The sequence below is a fragment of the Perissodus microlepis genome, chromosome 18 (genome assembly GCF_051167445.1).
Source record: "Perissodus microlepis isolate ML-2025 ecotype Zambia chromosome 18, ASM5116744v1, whole genome shotgun sequence".
NCBI lineage: Eukaryota > Metazoa > Chordata > Actinopteri > Cichliformes > Cichlidae > Perissodus > Perissodus microlepis.
Window position 1 is genome coordinate 10,107,611 of NC_140478.1, and position 19,331 is coordinate 10,126,941.

A 19,331-nucleotide genomic window follows, 5' to 3' on the forward strand; every position below is an offset into this window, starting at 1 on the left:
TTTTAATTTAATAGTTATTTTGATTTAATTATCTTTTAATATTTCTTTCATCTATTCCATATTCTTTTTAAAAATGTATTTAATACACTCTTATCCTATCTTAGAAGAGTGTTTTCCCCCCACATATGTTTCTTTAAAGGATGCATTCAAGGATATACTTTTTCCACAGCAGCTATTTGCCGTAAAACACAGGTGTTGCTAATCACATAAATTAAGGATCTGTGCATAAACTGGCCAGAGCATGAATATTATATATATTTTTTTATTGTGTTATATGATATTATTATATTATTTGTAGCTCCTGTGTTTATCTTTCTCATGTCAGTATAACGTTTGTGAAAAAGGTATATTGTTGCCACCTCTGTAACTGTTATTATAATTATTGGCCTCCTTTAATAAAATGCGGGGTATCAAGCAAGAAATATTCAGAAATGGTACTTTTTACTGACATGAGCCCAAAGTGCTTTACAGGAAATAGTTTACCACAACACAACGTTAAAAAGGGAAGAAGATGGGAGATGAAAAGGGTACACAACTTTGCCTTTAACGTAAGGTAAGGTGAGCCTTAAAATTATATCTACTGTAAAATGTAATGAACTCAGCCTCTCGTTTCCAAGCTTGTCTCGGTCGTTCACCTCGCGAGACTTCAACAAGCCCTTCACCGGAAACCCCTCCCACAGGCTAACGTACCGTTTCCATAACAACACCAAGCCATACCAGACGACTGGTTCGGCTTAGTTCAAGACTGGTAATTTGGCTCAGTAAACTGGTAATTTGGCTCAGTATTCAAATTTTATAATCTGTAATCGATTTTGTAATTAAAAACTCTACTTTTCAAACTCGATCTAGTGACTCTGAACGCAAATGACACATTTATGAGCGTATTGTTTTGTACTTTGTTAGGGTCTACGTGCGACATTCAGGTCATTCAGAAACCAAAAATAAGGAGAAGTGGGGATGTCCGATAAAGAAAAACAGCAAAGGAAAGAGAAGAGGGTAGTCAAGGTGCCTTCTAACGGGAGAGGCAAAGACACAACTGGCAGGACTAAGGAGTGAGTAGACTATTAAGATAATATGGGCCAGTGTCCATCTTTTAGCTTTTTAGCTTCCTGGTAGGTTAAGAATGATTTTCAAAACAGCATTCCCAGTGCAGCATGTTTGGTTGTGAAACTGCTGGTCAGTCCACATGGCATCTGTCCTGGTATTCTCTTCAGCATGATTATGTCTTTCAGCTCTATAAGCACTGTGTCATACATTGATGAACTGGGCCACCATGATGACAATGCTCGCCTTGCTCCAACAATGGAGAACACCTACCAGATGGGTGAGTTAGCCTTTTTAATTGCCTACAAAACTGGGGTTGAGTTTTAGGTTCTAGGCATCACAGAACTGGCAAATAAACTGAATATATTTTGTTTGATCATTTTAAGCAGAAAAGTAAAAATTCAGCCTCACAGTGGTAAAGAGTGGCCTACTGTTTTGTGTAGGATATAAATTGAGATGGACAAAAATATGAATTTTTCTTCTGTTCACATGCATCCATCATGTTTTTACCCCACCATCAAAACTACTAGACAAATATAAAATGGGATTTTTGTTAGTAATAAATGTTTTCTGGCTTTTTTCGCACCACAGGACCTTACAAACGCTTCCCTGCCAATGCTGCCACAGACATACTTAAAGACGTCCTTACCAGTTACCTCCAAGAGGAGAAATATGAAGTAGAGTGGTCTCAAAAAATGACCAAAACATTGTGCGAGGTAAATGAAGAATAGATGCAACTCTTTCTAAACATGTTTAAATTTCTCCATTATTCAGACTGACTCTTCTTCCAGGTAATAAGAGCCCGCGTGAAGGAACTAATGATCCCCAGATACAAAATTGTCATCCTGGTCCACATCGGCCAGCTCACCGGGCAAAGCATGCAGATCAGCAGCCGCTGTCTCTGGGACACGTCTAATGACACTTTCGCCTCGCACTTCTTCAAGAACAGTTCTCTGTTTGGCGTGGCGTCTGTTTACGCTGTTTACTTTGAGTGAATTCTCTCTTTCTGTGCTCTGTTTTTGAGTAGTTGTAAAGAAATTTAAAACAAATCTTAACCAAACCTCACAGTGTGCTTTTTTTTTACATTTTATTTATTTTTTTTTACATTTTTGCACTCAGAAATGACATCATCCTTACAGTGTTCTGTACAACAGAGATTATGCCAAATTAGGAGTAACTGTGACAGACTGAGAACTTCCTTGAGATGTTCCTCTGCTCTAGCAGAGCATGGACAGGTCGCTTTTTTGACAACCCTGTTGGCAGCACGTTCTCATCAAGGCCGCGTTTTGGTCCCGCAATTGACGTTCCATTTCTGACACATCTATCCACTTTAGGAGGTTTGCCTCTCTGTTGACTGCCAAAGAGGTAAAAATATTTGTTTACTAGAAGTCTCTAATTTAGGTTAGATGAATTTAAAAAGGAAAATAGAGGTGAGTCCATACTGACCTTCTGGGAAAGTATCCTCTTCTCCCATAAATCTTCTCCACCTGGATCCTCCGCAGTTGAACACCACTGCCCTTAGAAAAGCTCGACCGCACAGCTTCAGTGTGTTGGCGCGCTCCTGTGTCTGAACCTGCGCCGCACACAACATGCACAGCAGCACGATGACCAATGGTAGGGATCTCATGTTGATGTTTCTCAGGACACGTCCCGATCGGGTCTTATATCGCACAGCCTTCCTCAGGTGTTTCCTGAGTAAATGCATTATCTATGCATTATCATTGGTGATCATCGTGTGCTTTTAACAGCGGATGTAAATCTGCCAATTTGGGATATGTGTGGGAATCTAAGTCACTGCAAAGATCGCTGATTGACTGCATTTTAGTAAATGTTAAAGGGAAAGAATTGCTCTTTTATGTACGAACTGCAGGGTTTTTATTGCCGTGGATTCAGCAAAGTATTTCATAATGGATCTCTTGAGATATGCGCCCTACGAGATAAAGAGGTGATTGCTCTCTGCATAGCAACGAAGAAGCACGCATGGCCACTATCACTGGCATAAATCAATGATTCCACGGAAAGACAGTTGCTATTACCGGTACACTTGTTAAATCGAACCTATGTTCTGGGTTAGAGTTGTCATTGCTTGCCCATGTTTATATGTCAACAGTGGAGGGGTGGTGTTATAAATCGATGTTTTATAGCCTGGTTCAGTTGAAAAAGTGTAAAATTCGTTTGTTCTTTATGACATTTAAGGTTATTCATAACATCTGCTATGTTTCTCGGGGTTTTATGGGGAGTTTACACATACAGCACTCCTGTAAACTGTGACACATTCACAAATGTTATTTTAATATTACTGTAGCAGACACAGGTATTTCTTTTTAAAATATAAGTGGGTTTCTTGTTTGCATAGTAATTTCTCTTGTGTCTTCAGAGAAGAACCCACAAAAGAAAAAGTTAAACAGATTTCACATTCACCTTGTAATAATTATCTGATTTAGCAAATTAATATAACAAGACTGAATTCCAGTGGTACATATGTACTGTGTCTTTATGCAGTTTGTTACTAGCAGCATCTTGCAAAAAACTGTCCCTATTTCCTTAGCTGAATCAACAGAAAATAAAAAAGATAACATACTTTGGCAGACATAAAGTTGTATTTTTCCACCAGCAAAGTGTTTACTAAAGAACTATTAAATGCAAACTTTGCATATCTCTGCATAGTGTGTTGTGTGTCTTTAAGTTTTTGTGGAAACTGGACAAGTGGAGGACAAAAGAAGAATCCGGCCTGAAAAAGTGTCTCCAGCAAATGAACAGTATCTGAAAGTCATGTCCTTAAGAAATAGGAAAAAATCCAGCAAAGACTTCACACAGGATCCTAGAGATATATCTGGCACTACAGTCGATCCACCTACTGTTCACTGAAGCCTCATCAGAAATGGTCTCAGTGGAAGGGTGGCTGCCAAGAAGCCATTCTTAAGGAAAGGAATCAAGGAGAAAAGGCTGAGGTATGCCAGATCACACAATAACTGGACTGAAAATCAGTGACTACAGGTCTGATAGAGTGATGAATTCAAATTTGAATTTTACAGTTCAAGTCAATGTCAGTATATACAGAGAAAGTCAGGGGACAGGTGCAACAATGAGTGTCACAGCCATCTGTAAAGCAGAGTGGGGGCACTGTCGTGAATTGGGGCTGAAATTCAACCATTGGTGTCAAAATTGATGTAATTATGAACAAAAAAAAGTGCCATCTGATTTTGTACCAACATGCAAGAGCATATGGACAGCATTTGATTCATGTTGATTCCAAACTCACTGCCAATTCAGTAAAAGCATACCTAAATAGAAAAAAAAACCACAGTACAAAAGTTATCAGTCAGTCAGTCATGGATTGGCCTCCCATGGTCCCAGACATCAACATTACTGAAGCAGTGTGGGATCATCTTGACAGAGAACAGAACAAAAGGCAGCCAACATCCAAAGAACAGCTTTGAATGTCCCTCAAGAAGCCTGGAGAACTATTCCTGAAGACTACTTCAATAAGCTACATTCCCTAAGAGAGTTCATGCTGTGTTGAAGAATAAAGGTGGTCATATGAATTTTTTTCAGTTTATTCCAAAAGCTTTTCCACAATTTGATAATATTGCCTGCAAAACTTTAGAACTGTATCTGAGCTCTGGTGGACAGCCTAGGTCCAAACCAGTTAGAACCTCCACACCTTCAATCAGGACACTGGCTCCACACCTTCTTTGTCACATACATTGCCATCACCTTTAGCCTCTGTGTCTGTATTCTCCCTGATAAGAACATAAAACCACTATCAGAAGAAGAAACATGTGACAGTGGAGACATTACAGAAAACATTTGAAAATAATATTTTTAATTTACATTTAAAAGCTGGCTCCATGGTATAGTGGTATTTGATGCGTATGGAAGCCTTTATGAATAAGTGAGAAGCTGAAAGTAATTTTAAATATAAAAGCTGAATATAATACAGTAAAAGGCTTTATAAATTTAAATGGTCCGAATTAAATAAAACACAATGAAACATTTCCGTTACAAAACTAATTATTTTTGCGTTAAGCTTGCTGTTATAGGAGTACATTACTACATCACTGCTTGCGGTCACTCAGTTTTTCTGTGGAGACATAGGTGGGCGGGGCTCCACATCCGGGAACTACCGCTGACCCCCGACTTGACCCTGTAGGATTGCGAACATGGCGGAGGTAAGAAAGTGAAATAAATATTCGGAAAAAATAAATTTATACTACGGGATAGTTACTTCAGTCGAATATTCACACTGTTTGTGTGTTGTAGTTTAAGTGTACGAAATTAACTGTGGGATGTTTTCGCTGCTAAATAATGAGCATTTCTCGACTCAGGCATGTTTATTAAACTTCGGGTTTAGCTAACATTAGCGACGCTAGCCCCGTTTGGAGGTAGCTGCAGCGTTAGCGATGTTACTCCGCGGTTTTCTTCGAAAATACTTAACTGTGTATGATAATATTTTTTATTCAGCCGTGTGGCGGAATTTTATGCTTGGAGATATTTTATGGGTTATTTTTAATCGTTATTTGTTGCCTGTTGATACCAAGCCTAACTTGGACGCGTTAGCATAAATATCTAAAGGAAAATTAACTAGCTTGGAACTTCTCTTGTAAGTTAGCGAGCTGAGAAAATTAACCTAGTAAGCACTTGGCTGTTGGCGCTAAGTTTGGGTGATTGCCGGTGATATACACGGCGCTGTACCTGGGACATTTCAATCAGCGAGGTGCTAAATAAATGTTCCCACAGGAACCGGTGACAGTATTCTTTGTTTCAGTTTGTGTTGAACTGCAGTCAGCTTTAGGACAGGGTCGGGCGCGCTTTTCCCCAGCTCCCGTTTACAGTCCTCTGTCAAAGGAACTAGAATATGTCAAGTTAATCAGCAGTGAGCTTTTGTTATGTTGTTGTTGTCCATCTAATGACGTATTGCATCTGATGCAGTTTTTTAAATAGTATTTTAAAAAAATAAATACATTATTTTTTAATTTGTTGCTCTTTTTCTGTTTTTCAGCCCTCCCTCGGGAATTCGAGCCCAGGTAATTTACATGTAGTTGGAGGCTTTCTGTAGTTGTTTGGTCGAAAGACACTGATTTGAAATCTTTTGTCTATCAGTTTGTTTAAAAAAAATATAATTAGTTTGAAACGGAAAATAAATGTATCAAGTTTTTAGGCTTAGGTACCCTCTATGTTTAAGACAACACTGTTTTTTCCTGTACTTATTTTGAAATGAGAAATTAATATTACAAAATACTAATTTAAAAAATAAGTCCATACTTCTTAATCGGTACATTTTGCTATTATTAGTATTTTTTTAAGCATTGTACTCACCACACCAGCTGCCTTCATCATCTGAAAATTTCTGTGATCTTGACATCACTGTCACAGTGTTTGTATATTACGATATTAAATAACAATGTTAGACTAAATAAGATTTCTGATGTGGTATCTCATGTAATGTGGTCGTTTCAGTTCTGCACGCACACACCCTGGAGATTATCAACAGTAGCACCTTCAGTAAAAGGCTGATTGCATCAATGTGCAAGTCTGAGCCCTTTTATAACAGTTACTATAAGAATGCTTAATGCATAATAGTAATAATGATTTTATTGATATGTTTGCATATTTGAACATGTTAGCTGGCAGTTTTATTTATATATTATCAACTGATTTATTTAGGAGTTAATTAATTAATTAATTTTGCTGGTTGGGATATGTGGTGTTATGATTGTGTTGAAACTTCTATGGCAGTGTAATTTTGTGTAGAAGATTAATAAAGGATCTATCTGTCTGATAAGAAATTGCAGTGCAGCCAGTGTAAAAAGTAAAAAAACCCCAAAAAAACCATGAAGTTGAAGTTAAACTGTCAGCCAGCACTGTGAAAAAGGCTTCATCATCGTCCTCCGTGTGTTCAGCTTCTTATATGTTAAAGACAGATCTGCTAATGTTAGCTGAAGCTCCTTTGGTGAATCAAGCACAATATAGTCTTCAGCTTTTAGATATATTTTGCCTTTGACCGGGTGTTTTCTCAGATGAGATGTGTTGCTGTGGCCAGCTTTGCATTTTGCACTACAGATGTAGCAAAGAGCAGAGCAGTGGCTAAAATTAGGCACTGATTGATTTAGTGCTATCCGTACTACAGTCCTCTGCAGTACTGAAGTAAAAAGTCCTTAGTTTAGTGCACAGTACTTCAAGTAATCCTATGTGGTAGGGGTGCAACAATACTCGTATCGATATTGAACCGTTCGATACAGTGCTTTCGGTTCAGTACGCATGTGTATCGAACAATACAAAATGTTTAATTTATTTGAACAACTTTTCTTCTGACGATGCTGTCCGTGTTGACCGCTCAGTGGATCTGCGCTCGACAGTGCAGCCTAGGCGGAGTAGTCGAGCGCAGATTCACTGACCGCAGGGCAAGCTAGCGAGACAGAAGTTAAGCTCTCGTTGCAACATGGCAAATTGAACCTCCCCCACCCTCATTCAGATCTCGCCTTTGGAACTGTTTTGGTTTTCATGTGAAGTATGACCCTGAAGGTAAGCACGTCATGGACTAAAGTAAAACAGTATGTTGGATGTGCCACGCAATGCTCAATTACATTGGTGGGAACTAGTGCGTTAGGGCAGTTTGCTTGTTAACATGTTGGCCGTCCAGCCCCACGCACGGGGCGATCCGCGGTAGCTCGTTAACGGAGATTTGCCGTGTTGTGGCGTTAACGTCATTTCAACGAGATTAATGCTGACAGCACTAGTGGGCACACAACGAATATGACTGCACATTTACTCCGACATCATCCTAGTGCAAAGACAAGTGGAAGCAGACAAAAACAACAAGCACGCATGCTACAAACTTTACCCGAGTCATTTAGACAGCCGTCAGCACATGATTCTCCTTATGGGGACCTGATATGTTTAATATGCTGCTGAGAATATAGCCCAGAAGAAGCGTATAGTATAGCTTTTATTTTGGAAAGAGCCATTTCTCTGTAATAAACTCTTTTCCAAAGATGAGTGATTTCTCGATCAGATAGATTTATTAATTTTTATTACTTTGTTGTTTCAGCAACATTAAATTTAAAAACTGTACTTTTGAGTTAAAATCTATATTTATAATTTTAATAAATGACAAATTAAAAAGGCATGAACATTTTTTTTTGTATTGAAAAAATATCGAACCGTGACACCAAAGTATCGAACCGAACCGTGAATTTTGTGTATCGTTGCACCCCTACTATGTGGGTATTCAGTTTGTAAGTAGTTCAACATTTATATAATTTAGAATATAATATTTAACAAATTAAACCATAAAGTAACATTTCAGCCGCCCACACTCATACAGTATATGTGAAGATATGCAAATAAAAATACTGAGTGATTCTTTAGAGCTTTACAATTTGTTGCAATTTCCTTAAATGAAGATTAAATTCTGTCATATTTTCCTTCTAAAATTTCCATTGCTTCTTTCATGCTTCCTTTCATAGGAGGTTCAGCAGGTTCCGATGACCATGATTTTGACCCATCAGCTGAAATGCTTGTCCATGACTTTGATGATGAGCGCACCCTGGAGGAGGAGGAAATGTTGGAGGCATCAGATGAGACCAATGCCAATGAGATTGAAGATCTTACACGGGTTTGTGTCAGGAGATCATATTTGGTTTGGTCAGGCCCATGGGGTAAATAAAACACTAGTGTAGTTCAACATGTATTTTCACAGTCTGCAAGGGAATAATCCTGAGTTTCAAATAGTGTTTGAAAACACTATTTGGGGGGGGGGGGGTAAATGGATTGACCCAGTACAACATACTCGGTTACAGCCAGAACAATAGTGTAGCTCTACAGCAGGCAGTACAGAGAGAGACAAGTTGAATGGTTTAGTTGTAAATACCACCATACTGAGTGAATGGATAACAGCTGGCCAGCTGAAGGTACACTAGTGTTAAAACATAATGTTTTCCAGTTACTTTTTTACTTTTGTTTAACTTTGTTTAATTCTGCTAACTTGTTCAATGGCTCCACGGTGTAGTGGTTAACACAGCTGCCTTACACATGAAAGATCCCTAGGTTGTTTCTGGGAGGAGACACAAATCCAGGCTCAGGGAATCGTAACGTAAATGTGCTTCTGGTATTTAAGCCGGACTAATTATATCTTTATGTATTAGCCGTTTTCAGACATATTGGCATTTTTAATGGCCGACAAAACAAATATGCCTCAACCGTGTTCTGACTGTTGATGTTGTTTATCCATCAGATGCAACTTCTTGGTTGGCAGCACCTGTTTGGAACACCATAAACATAAAAACATCTGAGCAGAGTCAGGCAGAGCAATAAAGAGTACTCCACACGTCTAACAGTAAAACAAGCTTATTTTTAAGCTGTGTTGACTTCTAAGGACTAATAAATACATATAACATGTGTTAGGGAAATTACCTGTTTCATATTTCTGAAAGAAAAAAAAATCAGCTGCTATATTAGATTTTTTTAAATCATAAAATAACATCTTGCATTGGGTTGGTTTCTACCTAATCCTGGTCCCAAGTCTGGATAAATGGGAAGGTTGTTTCCAGAAGGGCATCTGCCATATGCTAAATCAAACATCCACCAGTGTGACTCAATGGGAAATAGGAGCAGACCACAAAATTTCACTTTCCATTTAAGTAATTCATGGTGGAATAATTAAACAACAACCGTGTGGTAATGGTTGTAGGGAGAGTTGCACTCTAAGCTCCATTTTGCACTACTTTGTATTTTGGTCAGTAGATGCCACAGTCTGTGGAACCTTACCTGCACTGACTGACTACACAGAATAGATAATGAATAACTGGGTAGTGGGAAATGCAGCGCAGGTCCCCGATAATTTGATTATTTTTCATTTCTAGTTGAAGAAATTGTAACTGTTGTTATTCCATGTTTTTCACAGCATAGCTCGCTCAGGGCTGAAATGTTTATTCTGTATAATTGAACTTCAGTTTCTCTTTATGTCTCACTGTGTAACTATGTAGACATTTTAAGACAAGTTCATGCAGCAATGATTTTCATTGTATTGGTTTGCCCTCTTGTGGCTGAACATGATATTGGAACGGTTTGAACCTTTAAAGTCTATTTTGTTCTGTTTTTTCAAAGAATAATCAAACTTTAAATCAAATCAAACGAACTCAAGGTAAACTAATTTTGAACTTTCATCTGGACAAATAATTATTACAGGAGGATTTTTAGGTTATGATGTGTATGAGTTTTAGAAATGTAACACCCAAGCATCAGTAAACCAATCTGCTTTTAATAGGAGGGAGAGATGCCTATTGATGAGCTGCTGAGTCTGTATGGTTATGGGGGCGGCAGATCGCCAGCAGATGAGGATGAGGAGGAAGAGGAAGAACCAGAAGAAGAAGAGGAGGAGGATGAGGAAGAGGATGAGGAACTTGACAATGATGAAAGCAGCAGAAGCACGGGCGAGCTGAAAAGAAATGAGGTATGTTTCGGAGGGCTTGTGTGTCATTCCCCTCTGTGCCTACAACTGTATGTACATCTTGTGAATCTTCCCTCTGAACAGAATGTTAAGCTCTTTCGGTTCGGTACGCATATGTATCGAACAATACAAAATATTTAATTTATTTGAACAACTTTTCTTCTGACGATGCTGTCTGTGTTGAGAGCTCAGTGGATCTGCGTTTGACTACTCCGCCTAGGCTGCACTGTTGAGCACAGATCCACTGAGCGCAGCACAAGCTAGCAAGACAGAAGCTAAGCTCGTTGCAGCATGGCAAATTGAACCTCCCCCACCCTCATTCAGATCTGGCCTTTGGAACTATTTTGGTCTTCATGTGAAGTATGACCCTGAAGGTAAACGCGTCATGGACAAAAGTAAAACAGTATGTTGGATGTGCCACGCAATGCTCAATTACATGGGTGGGAACTAGTGCGTTAGCGCAGTTTGCTCGTTAACGTGTTGACGCCGTCCAGCCCCACGCATGGGGCGATCCGCGGTAGCTCGTTAACGGAGATTTGCCGTGTTGTGGTGTTAACGTCATTTCAGATTAACGCTGACAGCACTAGTGGGAACAAAATGAATATGACTGCACATTTACGCCGACATCATCCTAGTGCAAAGACAAGTGGAAGCAGACAAAAACAACAAGCACGCATGCTACAAACTTTACCCGAGTCATTTAGACAGCCGTTAGCACAGGATTCTCCTTATGGGGACCTGATATGTTTAATATGCTGCTGAGAATATAGCCCAGAAGAAGCGTATAGTATAGCTTTTATTCTGGAAAGAGCCATTTCTCTGTAATAAACTCTCTTTTCCAAAGATGAGTGATTTCTTGATCAGATGGATTTTTTAAATTATTATTATTTTGTTGTTTCAGCAACATTAAATTTAAAAACTGTACTTTTGAGTTAAAAATCTATATTTATAATTTTAATAAATGACAAATTAAAAAGGCATGAACATTGTTTTTGTATCGAAAAAATATCGAACCGTGACACCAAAGTATCGAACCGAACTGAACCGTGAATTTTGTGTATCGTTGCACCCCTATTATACATGAATATATATGTATATGTACGTATGTACGTACGTACAAAAAATTGGCCTCTCGCCCCTGCGGGCAGCTAAGATACTGCGTCCTGCGCAGTATCTTAGCTGCCGATGTGGACACCTAAGTTTGGGAATAACATGAGAATGAGGCAACATAAGATTTTTAAATTCATACCATAAGTGCATCTACGAAAAATCTCAGTTGAATTAGAATCCTGGTGACCTCAAGGTCAAGATCAGAAGTAAACTTTTCTGAAAATTACGTATAGATTTATACCATCGGTGCTGGAGGCTGAGGAATGGCACTGGGGGCTGCTGGTAAATTTTTTTTACCTCACAGAGTGTGGCTAGCACTACTATAATGAAAGGCTCCTTTGCCACCAGGCAGCATAGCCATCAGTCTTCGATGATGCTTCATTGGGCCAATAGAATTTACTGTGAAGCAAATCGCCCAACTCTGGTGGGCAGTATTGCTTTGTGATGGGGGCGTTGTTGCCACTCTCTTTCTCTGTACTATTGAGTAAGTGAGGACTAAGGGTGTGGTCTGTGTAAAAGAAGGGATAAAAACAATATAATGAGACATTCATGCAAATCAGACATTATCTTTCACTTACGTGATATTGTCAGGTAAAGTTGTGGTTATAAAATCACACAAACATGCGGGGGCTTTGAGTTCTGTTAGAGAAAGAAGCACCCACACAGAGCTACACATGCATGCTGGATTTTTGTCAAGAGTGGCAGATGATTTTTGAAATTGTTTAAACTTTTCTAACTTTTTGTGATTTGCTTTGTTTGTTTGTTTTTTTCAGAGTGAGGATGTGAAGAACTCATTGGAACAGGCAGGTGAGGCCCAGGCAGCCTCAGAGGCTCGCACGCGCTCAGTCAGGTCACTCGGCACAGCAGAACTTATTCGCCCTCAGAAACTCAAGTACTTTGAAAGTATGTGTTGTACTGCTAATACATTTTTCTTATCTTCCTTCTTTTTACTTGTGTTGTTTTATATTTGTAAACAGCTGGATAAGTAAATATCACATTATGTTTCAGGCAATAATGATGCTGAGGAGGAGTCAGATGAAGATGAAGATTATGTTCCGTCTGAAGACTGGAAAAAGGTAAAGCAAAAAAGACATGTGCACCATCAGATGAAGCTGAATTCATTTGGCCGTCTCTGTGATGAGTTGCTGACTTATAATGTCACCACTGCAGAATTATGAGTTTGTTGTTAACTTAATACTGAATACTATATGTTATTTATGTATCTATTTTAACTGTAAAAAAAAAACCCAGCGATTTAGGCTATGTGAATTGATAAATTTTATATGTATGTGTAAACATTTAATAAAATAAATACAAATATTTGCCATGAAAGAAATCCAGATCTTTTTTGTGCTCTTAGTACACTTCTGAAATAATCGTGGGGCTACACTCAGTGTGAATTATGTTTTTCCCAATAGGAGATTATGGTGGGTTCCATGTATCAGGCAGAAACTCCTGTGGGTCTGTGCAAATACAAAGACAATGAGAAGGGTAAGTTGGGTTTTTGTGTATTTACACCATAACCTTTCTCAGCCTTCCTGGATCCAGATAAACCGAGGAGGCTTTGCAGGATAAAATGTTGATGTCTTGCCCTTCGTTTCATTTGAACCTGTACTTTCAGTTTACGAAAACGATGACCAGCTGTTGTGGAACCCCGAGTGTCTTCCTGAAGGCAAAGTTGTGGAGTTCTTGACAGAGGCTGCCAGGCGGACGGGAGAGGAGAAAGGAGTGGATGCAATCCCAGAGGGATCCCATATCAAAGATAATGAACAGGTGACAGCAGTTCTTCTGTAGCTTGAATCAAATCACACAAAGCCGATCACGTGCTGTTATGTATAACTGTCGTCTAATCTAAACCTGTTCGTCTGTATCCTGCCGGTAGGCATTGTATGAACTGGTGAAATGTGACTTTGACACAGAGGAAGCTTTAAGAAGACTTAGATTTAATGTAAAAGCAGCCAGAGGTAAGCAACCTATTACTCACAGATGTTCTTCACATTTTGTTCTTGTCTGTGTAGCCCTCTGCATTTTGAATTTTCTCCTAAAAAACAGTTGAATTCAAATGAAACATTAACACTTATGACTCTCTAACAGAGGAGCTCTCTGTCTGGACTGAAGAAGAATGTAGAAATTTTGAACAAGGACTGAAAGCTTATGGGAAAGACTTTCATTTAATACAGGCCAACAAGGTGAGAGAAAAACACATTAGTTAGAGATTTCTGATTCTAACATGGCACTAACATGAGATGTTTACTGTCAGGTGGTTTTCTGGATACTTAGGGTTGGAATCTGCTTCATTTGAACCTTTTTGCTTTTTGAGACCAGTAAAATTGATTTGTTAAGATTTTAAAATGTCTGCAAATCATTTGAGTTTTGTCCAGTTGCTAAGCTCTTATTTGATTTGTCTCTTACTTGAATCTGTCCTGAAACTGTGTCTTCAGGTGATGGTAATAATGGTCATTTCATGTCTGCTGAATTAAATCTTTCAGGTGAGAACTAGGTCTGTAGGAGAATGTGTGGCCTTTTATTACATGTGGAAGAAGTCTGAGCGTTATGATTTCTTTGCACAGCAAACCAGACTTGGGAAAAGGAAATACAACCTTCACCCCGGTGTCACGTAAGTTAACTTTTAAAAAAGTGTATGCAATTTTGAAGAACATTGCTCATAGAAAATTAGTAATGGAAGAATGTGCAACCTCCACCGACTGTGAGGTTGCTTATGTAAAAATCTTCTTTTTTAAGTATTAAGAGCTTTGCACATGCTTGGTTAAAGCCCCTTTGGCACCAGTGATGGCCAGCATTTGATCTTACTTTTGAGCCAGTTTGTGCAAATCTATATGGGATTTTGTGGGAACTGTCTTTTTCTCTTTGAAGAAGCTCATCCTTTTGTTTGAGCTCTTCTTGGAGCCTGCTGACCGTCATCTTCATCTTCAAGCAGCTGCTCCAGCAGAGATTTGTCTCTTTATTTCCTTGATTGTAGAAAAAAAGAGAATTTTACTTAATTTTTGTGGCTCTGTCTTTAAGGATTGTGAAAGAATCAAACCCGGTTTATAGAAGCCATCGCATAAGTGAAGCTATAGATTCAATGTCGTAGAAACCACCCACAGTCACTGTCAGACTGGGGAGGGACACCTGACCACACAGACTGCTAAACCATATGAACAGTTTAGGTTGTGTAACAGACTGTGTGCATTGCTTTCTGTCATCAGTGACTATATGGACAGATTACTGGATGAGACGGAGAGTGCGACATCCAGCAGGGCAGCATCGCCTCCTCCCACCACCTCCAACAGCAGCGCCAGCCACTCGGAGAGAGAAGACAGCAGCAGTCAGAATGGTGAGCTGATAAATACACATGATGAGTGCACCACGTTTATCCTAAAATATAACCAGCTACAACCAGAGTTTTGGGTAAATGACAAGAATTTAAGACAAACTATGATCCTGTGCTTGAAAACTGACTCAAAGTTACTCTAACCATCACTTAAATATTCAATACAGTCATTCATATGCAGTGATGGGAATAACGGCGTTAAATGTAACGGCGTTACTTTTTTCAGTAACGAGTAATCTTAACTAATTACTATTCCTATCGTTACAACGCCGTTACAGTTACTAACAAGAAAATGCGGTCCGTTACTATTTTTCAACAAACAGATGGTTGAAGCTGTGTTCAGCTTACCGCATGTTATATCAGTTGCACGGAAGTAGCTGACTACATAAGTAATCTGGGCGCTACAGCTTTAAGCAGCTGTGCGCGCTCCTGCGGATGGTAATCACGATCACTGTCTAGCACAACACCTGGAGCTGAGGGGGCAAAACAATCGCATGAGTGCTGCTGTTTGACTGAGGAAGAATAAAGGAGTCGTGGTAAGCCAATCACATGACCACTTAAAGACAAAGCAACAAGGTGATACCAGTTTTTAAATTGTGTTGATAGGCCACGTAAAACCAGAGTCATGATAAACTATATATATACACGCAGCGTTTTTTCCTCAATAGTTTCGTCACGTTTACTGTCTAAGGACAGCGCTAGCAAGCGCTCTCTGCTTATGAGCAAAAATTAAAACAACAAAAAAAAACAGGGGAAGTTTTAGGAGTGACGGCGAGAGAGAGAGCAGAAAAAGAGAGAGCGAGTTTTGAGATGTGAGAGATTTGTGACGTTTAGCGTGTTTGGAGTGTGTAGTTAATGTGTTGTCTTGTGTAGTTAGTGTGTAGTGTTGTGGATAGTTTTGTGTTGTGTGTCAGAACAATGAGGCGACTGCTGTCTCCAGGTAGAAACAGGAGTGATACACCTGCTGCTGTCAGACCTGCAGGTATCAGGCTTTGATGTTCTCCTTTATAGTGGACAGAAATTATTTTTTTGGAGTGGCACAAATAATTTGTGTGGCATCTTATTGAACGCAGAACAGCTGATTGTTCTGTAAATAGTTTGAAATGGTTATTTAAAAAAGCAAGATAAAAGGTAAATGGATGCAAATAACTTTGTTTTTTGCAAAACTTGTGCATATGATTTTAAAATTGACAATTTATATTTGCATTTAAAGTTATGAAATATGATTCATTAAACATGTTTGTGGTTGTTACAGTAAACCTTTTCTACTCTGATTTTATGTTTTTTGTGCTGAAAAGAATGATACCAAACAAGGCAAAGTAAATCGTTTTTAAAGGTAAAATGTGGAGGGAAAATCAAAAGTAGTTAAAAATGGCCAATTATACCCCGGACCCCAGAGGGTTAAACTTTTTTTTTTTTTTAAAGTAACGCAATAGTTACTTTGCAAGTAATTAATTACTTTTAGAATATTGTAACTCAGTTACTAACTCTGTTACTTTTTTGAAGAAGTAACTATAATTAATTACTTTTTCAAAGTAACTTGCCCAACACTGTTCATATGTAGTTTACATAGACCACTTTTGTCCCCCTCACACCTGTATTCTGCTGCATGGTTGGGTGCAGCAATCATCAAGGACAGAAAGAATGTTTTTTAAATCACTTTCCTGTTGTTTCAGATAGAGACCACGAAAAAAAAAAAAAACAGTTAACGGATACAGACACCAGATAAATAGTATGACAGTAAAACAATTATAAGCTACTTGAATTTTAAAATCACCAGTCATTTCAAACAATATATGACCATTTAAAATTTTTAGATTTGTAATTTCAGTTTTTGCTAGTTTCTTTCTTATCTCCTTCATCTGTCTCCTCCACTTCCACTCTCGCCTCACCGTCTCCATCTCATCCTCTTCCTCCTAAACTGAAGTTAGGGTTCTAAAAGAAGTAATCCTACATGAATTAGTTATCGTCAGCAGATCAGCCACATAACCCTCCCGTCTCCGGACAGCTGACAAGAGATGGCTAAACAGCAACATAACGTTCAGCTAATATTAGACTTCACCGGCCTAAAACTCTTTAAGTACTTTTTCTCATAAACAGCTTGATTACCTTCTCACATCACGAGAGTTCATTTGCTAAGTGTGAGTCTGCCCACTTTAGATCCACTTCAAAAAAGTGTCAGAAACACCTGTGAATGGCAGCAAACTTGAGCTTTTCCAGTGGCAGTCTCCCACTGAAAACGTTACATCCAGATTTACCTACCTGGATGATTGAGAATTCATCAAGACGTTCCTCTGAGTATATACACTTGTTTGTTTACTCATAGATGCCATGGTTTATCGCATCTACATAATGTTTAGTAGGTTTTTCACTATGTTTCAGGATTATTACATGTCCAAAATGGCTGACAAGTAATGTGACGTGATCACGTCTGTAAAACCTCTGCATGAAGGTTGCACTTCCTGTAAATGGTGGAATCTCAGGAACCTGATTGAAAACATCCGACAACACCTGAATGGCTTTTTTTCCCTTAAACTTGTTAAATATGTCTAACCCCGTGTTTCATCTTTCTTCGTTAGGTGTTGCAAGCCACACGGTGGATGGTGCTCAGTTGCCGCCAGCAAACCAAGTCAAATCTGAGGGCGTTCAGTCCAACGGTCCGTCCCATCCGCCGGAAGCTCCGCCTCCAGCTTCAGACAACAACTCCAACGGCTGCAGCCAGCCCACTGCACCCACCCTCGACAGAAATGGCTCCCTGGAGCCTCTGCTAGACCACAGGGACACAGCACCCGACAGGCCGGCCAAGAGGTGCAGGACGGAGGCAGAGCCCGTGTGCCAAAGCGAAGTGGAACCATCCAGAACGCAGGAGAATTGATGGCTTCACAGCTGAGCAGCGTTGACTAACAGACACTGACTTGGGGGTGAAAAATGTTTGTACTTCTCCAGTGATGGGTAGATTTAGGGGGGCAGAGGATGAGGAAAATGAACCCTACTGACCCATGAGCATAGCATCTCCTGACAGAGAGAGACAGACTGGCTTTGAGGTCAAAGGTCACTGAAAATCACATCTTGAAGAACAGCCAACCGAGGTCCTCCAGGAGGGGTGGCAGTTACCCCCCCACCCCGACGTCCTTCCATCCCATCAACCCCCCCAAGCTCATCCCAAAGTATCATAGCTAGATAACGTCCATCAAAACATCCCCAGCCTCCCTTTTTGGAGCCTGACAAAATTTTGCCAAGAATTCCCTTTTTCTATTTGTTCTTAAAGATAATAAATCACCTTCGATATTTTTTTACACAAGATATTTATATTTTTTAACAAAAGTAAATAAATCCTAGTCTAATGATGGGTGATTGCCATTGAAGCCATTTGCTTGCTGTTATAAGGATTTGATGAAACAGGACATGTCTAAGTGATTACATGCTTACGCTAGAATAAAGATGCTTAGTAAAAACAAGAGGAATAGGCTGGTGCTGTAGCTAGTTCTCACTTTGATTGTACGTTTCCCGTCTCTATCAATGAGATGTGGCGTCAGAACCCAGCAGAAGTCCATGTTCACTCCTTCACTTCTTTCATTGGCTGTTTGTTTCAGATAAATAAACCAGAGGGTGACTCCTCCTGCAGGTTTGTTTGTGTAAAGCAGCTGACATCAGTGATGTCCTGTATTGTAAGTCACCATGTAGAAGATCTCTGTATTTTTGAATTTTCATAGTCGGTGCATTGCTCAACACTTTGTTTTTACTAGTCAGAATGTGATTTTTCATGTAAAGTTTGTATAGATTTCTTACCTCGAGCGGTTTTATAACTGTCTGTTTGTCTGTATTTTCTGGTCTTCCTTGTAGGCTGTGCTTTTTGTTGGAAAACTGTTCCTACTTTTGTTTCTCCAAGGCGGTTATAATAATAAAAAAACAAAGTAGCCATTCCTCTTTCCCTCTGTTTGGCAGTGCTTCCCTTTCCTGTGTGATGCTGATTCAGAGTTCGTTGCAAAAAAAGCTCCTCCTTGTGTGCAGCTTTGAATATGCAGAGATTCTTTTTAAAACCAGAACTTAGTTTCTGTCATTCCTCAGTAATTGGCTTCCACACAGCAGATTTCCAGGAGTAAAAGTGACCTGGCTGATGTGAAGGTGTCACCTGAAAGAACCTAATGATGTTTTGGTATAGTAGCTGTTCAGCGTAACGATTAAATGTTTTATTTTATATTCCATCATTGAACGTGCATTCAGAAGATAAGAGGAGTTTGTCTCAAATAATGTTAATGGTTTTTTTTGTTTGGACAATATTGTCTTTTATTTCTATGTAAATGATGGCGTGAATAAAAATAAAGTATTCCAAGGCTGGCTATGACTTGAATAATACTGACATTTCATTGAATTACTGTGCAAAATAGAGTC

At 39.2% G+C, this 19,331-nt stretch overlaps 3 protein-coding genes across 4 annotated transcripts; 2 read left to right on the forward strand and 1 right to left on the reverse strand.

Annotated features, from left to right (window-relative positions):
• Positions 1-666: 666 nt before the first annotated feature.
• dynlt5 (dynein light chain Tctex-type family member 5) lies at positions 667-2,179 on the forward strand. The gene is made up of 5 exons (XM_084913664.1): positions 667-769; positions 904-1,052; positions 1,233-1,324; positions 1,636-1,760; positions 1,836-2,179. Exons 2-5 carry the CDS (start codon positions 958-960, stop codon positions 2,037-2,039), a joined length of 516 nt encoding a protein of 171 aa, XP_084769790.1. The 5' UTR covers positions 667-769; positions 904-957; the 3' UTR covers positions 2,040-2,179.
• LOC146367278 (relaxin-3-like) lies at positions 2,165-2,671 on the reverse strand. The gene is made up of 2 exons (XM_084913665.1): positions 2,491-2,671; positions 2,165-2,398 (listed from the first exon to the last, which is right to left on the reverse strand). Exons 1-2 carry the CDS (start codon positions 2,669-2,671, stop codon positions 2,262-2,264), a joined length of 318 nt encoding a protein of 105 aa, XP_084769791.1. The 3' UTR covers positions 2,165-2,261.
• A 2,479-nt stretch (positions 2,672-5,150) lies between these two features.
• On the forward strand, positions 5,151-19,284 carry mier1b (mesoderm induction early response 1b, transcriptional regulator). Of its 2 annotated transcripts, none has more exons than XM_084911493.1 (13): positions 5,151-5,216; positions 6,047-6,071; positions 8,514-8,662; positions 10,313-10,498; positions 12,379-12,508; positions 12,614-12,681; positions 13,024-13,096; positions 13,227-13,378; positions 13,488-13,569; positions 13,700-13,794; positions 14,095-14,222; positions 14,815-14,942; positions 17,519-19,284. In XM_084911493.1, the coding sequence occupies exons 1-13, from the start codon at positions 5,208-5,210 to the stop codon at positions 17,812-17,814; spliced, it is 1,521 nt and encodes a 506-aa protein (XP_084767619.1). In that variant the 5' UTR covers positions 5,151-5,207; the 3' UTR covers positions 17,815-19,284. The 2 variants fall into 2 exon arrangements, with proteins under 2 accessions (XP_084767619.1, XP_084767620.1); XM_084911494.1 differs by having other exon boundaries at positions 14,176-14,222.
• Positions 19,285-19,331: the final 47 nt, after the last annotated feature.

Excerpts from the sequence above, each read along its gene's own strand:
- LOC146367278 (XM_084913665.1), bottom strand. The coding sequence starts at position 2,671 with ATGAGATCCCTACCATTGGTCATCGTGCTGCTGTGCATGTTGTGTGCG. Across the intron at positions 2,399-2,490 it reads AGAGGATACTTTCCCAGAAG|TCAACAGAGAGGCAAACCTC; the intron begins GTCAGTATGGAC and ends CCTCTTTGGCAG.
- dynlt5 (XM_084913664.1), top strand. The coding sequence starts at position 958 with ATGTCCGATAAAGAAAAACAGCAAAGGAAAGAGAAGAGGGTAGTCAAG. Across the intron at positions 1,053-1,232 it reads ACAACTGGCAGGACTAAGGA|CTCTATAAGCACTGTGTCAT; the intron begins GTGAGTAGACTA and ends TATGTCTTTCAG. Across the intron at positions 1,761-1,835 it reads TGACCAAAACATTGTGCGAG|GTAATAAGAGCCCGCGTGAA; the intron begins GTAAATGAAGAA and ends CTCTTCTTCCAG.
- mier1b (XM_084911493.1), top strand. Across the intron at positions 13,379-13,487 it reads ATATCAAAGATAATGAACAG|GCATTGTATGAACTGGTGAA; the intron begins GTGACAGCAGTT and ends TCCTGCCGGTAG. Across the intron at positions 13,570-13,699 it reads TAATGTAAAAGCAGCCAGAG|AGGAGCTCTCTGTCTGGACT; the intron begins GTAAGCAACCTA and ends ACTCTCTAACAG.